The sequence below is a fragment of the Malus domestica genome, chromosome 12, assembly GCF_042453785.1.
Source record: "Malus domestica chromosome 12, GDT2T_hap1".
Lineage (NCBI taxonomy): Eukaryota > Viridiplantae > Streptophyta > Magnoliopsida > Rosales > Rosaceae > Malus > Malus domestica.
This window is the reverse complement of record NC_091672.1, coordinates 19,308,093-19,315,298: the sequence shown is the minus strand read 5'-3', so window position 1 is coordinate 19,315,298 and position 7,206 is coordinate 19,308,093. Positions and strand designations below refer to the sequence as shown.

Genomic DNA, 7,206 nt, shown 5'->3' with positions numbered 1-7,206 from the left:
GACACCATTAACTGTGTATTGCCCACTAACCGTACGTATTGTCCAAAGAGCCCATAATGTATGTCATGGGCGACATGCTCATGTAACTCATTCACATAAGATGTCTCGGACAAGGAAAGTTGTTCTATGGATCTAGCTTTCAACAACGTAGAACACATTTTGAGATGTTGAAGGGGGTTGTTGCTCCTAGAGAGCCCATGGTTCGTTAGTGGCATAAAATATCATTACTTTAGAGTAGATTACGTCTTATTTCTTTAGAGTAATTTTATGGTCTACTCATAACGTTAAGGAAAAATTTGTCATATTGAGCATATTATCCACGTGTCATTCTTCTATTGGATTTGGTTAATTTATATCTCCACAAATATAAATTAGAAACACTTCAAAATTGAATTGCACAGGAAAGGTCATTAGTGCAATAACAGTTGGATTCTGAGTTCTTTCTTCATCAAAATGGTGTTTTTTTAAGTATTTTGATTATGGAAATGAGTTTGAGGAGTCTCTTTGCTTTTATGCTTTTAAATGAGTCACTTATGTGTATTCGGCAAAGTGTAGATTGTTGACGTTCTTGACGTTCTAAATCTGTCCATTTGCACCTACTCTCCTTATTTTTATGCTTTGATGCTCCTTTATTTGCTCAATTATCGAAGCACAAAATAAAATGGAGTGCAAATTGATGAAATGAGAGGGCGAAAATCGTTACCTTACTACTGATAGAAAATGAAGTCCTTGAGTACTATTGGCCTAATTTATATTTGACACATGATCTACGATTTTACAAGATACAATTCTACAAGATTATCCAAGTTCACATTAATAGCTTTGGATAATATGAAACTTAAGGCCCGCTAGGTATCCTACAAAGAAAAATTCAACTTTTTTTTTTAAAAAATATTTCTTAAGAACATTCTTGAGAAATTTTTTTAATAACACTTCAAAACTTGTCTAGTATAAATTCAAAATTATTTTAGGCATTCACAATTAAAAAGGAAAAAAGGGCAACCATCAACTCCTTGGTGAGCTGACAGAGGTAAGAGAGAGAAGATAGTGGATCAGAAGAGAGAAGGGATTTGGATTCGCAAAGGATTTGCAGCTCAAGTAATTAGAAACATTCACTCGGACACCAAGGTTCGAGTTCAATCCCCCGTCCCCAATATCGCTTAAAAGTATCCAAAATTTCAAAGCTATAGTTTACAACATAATCTAATAACAAATATAACACACAAGTATTACCCACTGGGAATTGAATGATCCTTAAAACTTTATTCTCTATCATCCTTGTGCTTATTGGGAGGAGTATTATCAAGTCATCAACCTAATCACTGCCATTAACATTTCTAACAAAGTTTTGTTATGTGAAATTTCCCAGTGGATTACAATTAATAGAAAAGAAAAAAAAATGTAATACTCTGATGTGCTAATTGAAGGAAGCAGCAACAGGAGGGAAAATTAGCAAAAATATTTTCACCATTTTATGTCTCCAAATCCATCAAGCAGCCATCAAAGAGATTCCCAAGTGAAATTATTAGCATTGCAGAGCAGACCATCCAAGGTGGGAATCAGAATCACTGCAGCAAATTATTTTCGGTGTCTGATTTTTTCTCCGAGCCCGTCTGACATTTCTGTCAGACAAAACATGAGGTTGAAACAGTTTGATGCCGAAGTTTGAGTTCGATGTTATCACTCATTTATGGCTTTTCTTTGATTGTATCCTTTTCGGATGCTCCTGTGTTCGCGTTCCTCAGTGGCATGTCGTGGTTGTGCTTTCCCTCGTACGTTGTGATGAAAGCTTTGGGATCATCCGAGACTCTTTCGACATGCTTACGCACATTGCATTTGAGACTGGTACATCTGTAGTAACTTCTGCAAGATCGAAAAAGTTATGGAGTAAGCACCACCTAGCCACAAAGAACCTTGTGTCCCATTGCAGATGTCATGAATGCAAACAGCAGTTGATGAACAAAGTAATCAACTGAATCTTAACACAATCCATAGAGGTTGGTTATATATTTGATTAGGACCTCATTCTAAAAAGTAATGTCTTGAGTTCATAATACCAGGATAATTCGCTACCTATTTTTTTTAATCAACAAAAATGGGGGATTCAGATTTGAAACCACATCCGACAACACGAAAAAAAAAATCACTAGACCAAGAGCTTGAGGTAGACATATGAGACAGGTGAGCGCGAATGCAAGAGGAATATTAGCCAATTGCTCTAAGAGGTGCGGATACATTTACTAAAAAAAGAAAGAAGAAGAGTTTTTCATTCTTTCTAACCTGGGATATGGATTCCCCTTAACAACCTTCTGCCCGTACTTCCTCCAGCGGAAGCCATCACCCGTCATATCAGATTCAACTGAACTTTGCACCACAACACGGGGATCTTGGACACCTTCCCCTGATATCCCTGCTTCATTGGATTGATTCTCACTTTTTCTGAAAGAAAATCATAGTTAAACATAGTCAATAACATTAACCTTGAACAGAGAGTATTATGATAGAAATGCTCATCAAGAATCAAGATAATTTGATCGCATTTTGATCCAAACGGTCAAGGTCAACCACGGAGAAGGGAAGAGGCAAGAAAATGGATACAAACGGTTTCGCTATCTTAGATCTATCTTGCAAAAGAACTGAGAATTGGATGAAGACCTAAACCATAGAATACAAACTGGATGGATGAAGTGGAAGAGTGCATCGGGTGTGTTGTGTGCCCATTGTATGCGACTAAAGCTTAAGGGAAAATTTTATAGGACGGTAATAAGGCCAGCAATGTTTTATGGCATGGAATGTTGGACGGTCAAGCATCAACATGTACACAAAATGAATGTAGTGGAGATGAGAATGCTTCGTTGGATGTGTGGGCACACGAGAAAGGATAAGATTAGGAACGAGGATATCCGAGGTAAAGATGGAGTAGCTGATATTGAAGATAAGATGAGAGAAAATCAGTTAAGGTGGTTTGGATGTGAAATGAAGACCTACAGACATTCCGGTTAAAAGATGCGATTACGAAACTAAGGCAGGGCCAAAAGTGTAGAGGAAAACCTACGAAGACTTGAAAAGAGACTCTAAGAAAAGACTTGGAGTACTTAGATCTAAGAGAAGACTTGGCACAAAACCAAGCGCAGTGGCGTTCTAGGATTCATACAGCCGACCCCATTTTGTGGGATAGGACTTTGTTGTTGTAGTAAAGTGCACCACGTTTTCAAACTAAAGCTTGAATAGCTAATCCAAATTATAGGATTCTGATTTTCGTTTAATGATACATCTTACCTTCTTTTACTTCTAGGCTCACAATCCTCTGCTTCAAGCCCCTTGCTTCCTTCCTCGCATTCTCCACTAAGACCACAAGAATTATCAGGAGTTGCACCACCACCATTTATTCCTCCACTTGCTAGGGGATCATAAGGTAGTAGAGCTTTGCTTTGGTAAAAATGCACCGGCAGTCCAACTTCATTCTGATCTTCTAATCTAACTTCCGAACCATCATTTCTTTCATTATGATGACTATTACATAACCTGTTGTTGGTATCTTGACCAGTTCCATCAGAGGCTACACCTAACCCTTGCGTTCCTGATGAGCCACGCTTTGGAGGTTGAGGCTTCGAATGGTTGTGTTCACCCTTGTAGACAATCTCAGCAATCTGTCCATCCAGAGATCGTTCTACCTTCTTTTTCACAGGACAATTTGGATGCGTGCATTTATAGTAACTTCGGGGGTACTCGCTTCCCTTGACTTGCTTCTGTCCATATTTTCTCCAATTATACCCATCATAAGAAGGCCTATCAGTATTGGCTGTGGATGGTACAATTTTTGGATCCTCTTCCATGTTTTGTGAGGCTATTTTCGGAGGCTCTGTTGTCTGATTTGTCTCGGCACATGATGGATTATTATGGCGCAGAATTACACTTTGAGATCTAAAGCTTTTATCTTGATTTGGACGTAGAACATCCGCATTAACTGATGATCGTGTAGATTGGTGGCAGGTATTGAAGTTTCCCTGGTAAGAATGAACAAAAAGGAATTTTAGTTTCAAAATTCGAGTTCAAAAGTTTCACCACATTTTCGGAAGCCCATGTCTTTACACGTTTATTCAGTATTCCAAAGATAGTACTGAGGAAACACATACATGTAACTAGAAAAAGATATGTTCGATTAAATTGCAAACACACAATATCTAGCTACTGACCATATTTGCCAAGACAGAAACGGTTGCCCTTGAAACAACTTTCGCCAATGGTTTATATACCACAGTTGATCTGCTATCTGGTTTCGAAACCTTCCCCGATGAATGTCTATGTGCTGCACCAGAGATATCCACCTGAAATGTTTTCACACATACAGTCAGAGCTAAAGAACTTTTCAAAAGAAACAATCATTTTTAGTAGAATTAAGATCACCTGGGAAGAAACTAATCCATCGACAGCATGATTCACCAATGGCTTGAACCTCACGGTCTTTGGTCTGATGGCAGGAACAGCAGTTTCAGAAGATACATTAGAGGGAGAGGCATCAATAGCTCCTGCAAGAAGCTCTGTGAAGGACCTAAAGGTGGAACATGTAGGCCTTGAAGCAACTGGTTTAGCTATAACTACACGCTCTGCTTCCTTAATATCCATTTTTTCCAATGATTATGTTATGTTCCAACTAGATATTTTTTATGTGAGACGTACTAGCATGAGCTAAACGAAAACAAGGAAGCCCCATCATCTTACGCCTGGAATACTCTATATCTTTCTCCCGAAGGCAATAGAAAGAATAGTAATTAACCGACACTTGAAGAGCTGCTACTGCCCATGTTGGCACAAGATGTGCAAAGTTCAATCAACTTGAAACCTGCATGAGACCGGGATTATATAGAAATACTAAGATAAATAACAAAGTAACAACACGAAGAGTCAAAGGAGTTTTCAGGAGTATATCATTCTACTAAATCACAGACATTGAAAGGTAAAACCTTGGCTTAATGCATTTATTATCAAGCAAGACAGAGCATTTGGGATTTGGATTTGGGGAATTGGGAAATAATTGCAGAAGAATCCCTGTACTCTCAGATTGTCATTGCCATTTCAATGTAATGCATGATTTGAGTAGGAAAGGGAATCATACAGATTTCAATTTTCCTAACAAATGTGTTCATTAACTGACCGGGATTAGGAATTCTTTCCATCAACGTAGTGATATAACCGACCAGGATTGCCCACTGAAGTCGAGGAACAACCGTACAATCTAGTCCACTTATAACTTATCAAAAACAGATTATGCGCTAACAAACAACCTGCTAGAACACGAAAGCATTCAGATCATAGAAAAAAAACAAACAGCGAAGACGGAACACTGACTAGAATTGGCAATACCGAATACAGCTTCTGAATACTAGGGTCTCTGACATGTCATTTTCATGTTTTCTATGGCCACGGTTGAAAACATAATGTATTTGATTTCGTAACAATCGTTGTTTGAAACTGTTTTTTCACTATCCATGAAACAGTTTATCAAAAGATAAGCATATTATCCAAGTTCACATCTTCCTCTTCGAACTAACAAGATCGGTAATATCTCAACTAACCACTTGATTTTATATACGAAATCTCTTGAACTCGACATTAAAACTTGAAGCAATTATAATCCTCTCTCTTCAAAGATCGTATATTGAACCACACATATCAAACCATGACATGTACATATCAAACCATGACATGTTCAGTACCCTACTGTGACAAGGGCAACCATATGTGGACAAGATTGTAATCTTACTGTCCTAATCATAGAACTTTTCCACAAATCAGAAATAATTTCTTTCTTTCTTTCCAAGAGAAAGTTGAATGAATTAAAAACATCAAAACAAAAATAAATCTAATAAATACATGCATCAAATTCTCCAAATTATCAATGAAATTGCAGAAACACAGAATCGAAAACCAACATATTTTCTTCCAACAAACATAAAAAAATAAATAAATAAATAAAAACAAGAAATTAATCACAATATAAAAAGTTTAAGTCAGAGATTTTGAAGAAAATAGATTAGCACAGACCTTCAGAGGTAAGGTATAAGTAAAATTGAAAAAATTAAGAACCAGTCAATAAATTCCAGAAACTCTTAAGAACTAAAACACTTTGCAGAACAAAAACGGAAGTAGCAACTGACCTGAATGGCTTCAACTCACAAACCCAGAAATCTGTTGGGTCCACTGAATCTTAAATAAGCTAAGTTTTTAACACTTGGCTCAGCCTGCATTGCACAACCACCAAATTTGTAAGAAAAGAAAAGAAAACAAATAAAAAATTCAGCTCCAAAAATAGAAAAATTAAAAATATTTATTAAAAAAAAAGGTGAGCTCGAAAAATAGAAAAATTAAAATTATTTATAAAAAACGTGACGTAAAAACCAGAGCTTTTACCTTGGAGAATGGAGATCGAGATCGGGAGAGAGAGACAGAGAAAGCAGAAACAGCTTATGAAAACAAAAATCAGGATAAATCCTGCAAAACGAGTATAGGGTTTGTCTTTTTAGAAGCCAAGTACGTACGACTGCTGCATATGCACCAAAACGCAGCGTTTTCAGTGGTCCTGGTCTTCCCAAGAGTTTTTTGAGCAGTGGTATGGAGAAAGAAGGAGAGAGAGACTTCTGCAACAAAATTCCACCACTTTGACACGAAAAATGAAAAATGAGGAATAACCCAATAGTTTTTTCACCTATTTTTTAATATTTCTGTAATAAAGTTTGAGTCTTTGGGTGTCAAAATCTGGTATTTAGCAAATGCAAAAATGGGTACTGTGAACAAAAATGAAAACTGAAAATTGGATTTTTTTTTTTTCTAATTTATTTGTTTTATTTTTGTAGGACTCAAAAATATGAGTGAGGGAGCATTGTTGTTGTTGGGTTGAAGAAGAAGCCCTAGAGGGAGGTACGTCCAACTAACCGTCTCTCTTTCTCTTTGACTCTCTGATACCTTCATATATGTATAGTATAGTATAGGTTTTTTTTTTTGGGGGGGGGGGGGGACCTGTAATGATATCGAAATTACAATGCACTTGGAGCCCACTGTGATAATCCAATGCTGTCAGCTACTTGGGAAACTGTCATCTACTATGACACGTGGCAATGTTGGATTTGCTGGGTTCCTAGTAAAGTTTGGGGTCCTATATGGTGCTACTGATTAGTGAGTCAAAAAGACATGATTAGCCATGGATGT

General features: G+C 37.1%; 1 protein-coding gene across 2 annotated transcripts; it reads right to left on the bottom strand.

Moving 5' to 3' along the window:
* Window positions 1-1,129: 1,129 nt before the first annotated feature.
* LOC103450153 (WRKY transcription factor 44) lies at window positions 1,130-6,998 on the bottom strand. Of its 2 annotated transcripts, XM_008389468.4 has the most exons (7): window positions 6,412-6,998; window positions 6,159-6,242; window positions 4,408-4,843; window positions 4,197-4,328; window positions 3,280-4,007; window positions 2,281-2,439; window positions 1,130-1,863 (listed from the first exon to the last, which is right to left on the bottom strand). In XM_008389468.4, exons 3-7 carry the CDS (start codon window positions 4,624-4,626, stop codon window positions 1,689-1,691), a joined length of 1,413 nt encoding a protein of 470 aa, XP_008387690.2. In that variant the 5' UTR covers window positions 4,627-4,843; window positions 6,159-6,242; window positions 6,412-6,998; the 3' UTR covers window positions 1,130-1,688. The 2 variants fall into 2 exon arrangements, with proteins under 2 accessions (XP_008387690.2, XP_070665679.1); XM_070809578.1 differs by lacking the exons at window positions 6,159-6,242; window positions 6,412-6,998 and adding an exon at window positions 5,156-5,288.
* Window positions 6,999-7,206: the final 208 nt, after the last annotated feature.

What these genes read in the sequence shown, in the direction of transcription:
- LOC103450153 (XM_008389468.4), bottom strand. Translation starts at nt 4,626, where the DNA reads ATGGATATTAAGGAAGCAGAGCGTGTAGTTATAGCTAAACCAGTTGCT. An exon ending in TTTCTGTCTTGGCAAATATG is followed by an intron (nt 4,008 to 4,196) that starts GTCAGTAGCTAG and finishes CATTCTTACCAG; the next exon opens with GGAAACTTCAATACCTGCCA. An exon ending in GAGCCTAGAAGTAAAAGAAG is followed by an intron (nt 2,440 to 3,279) that starts GTAAGATGTATC and finishes ATTTTCTTTCAG; the next exon opens with AAAAAGTGAGAATCAATCCA.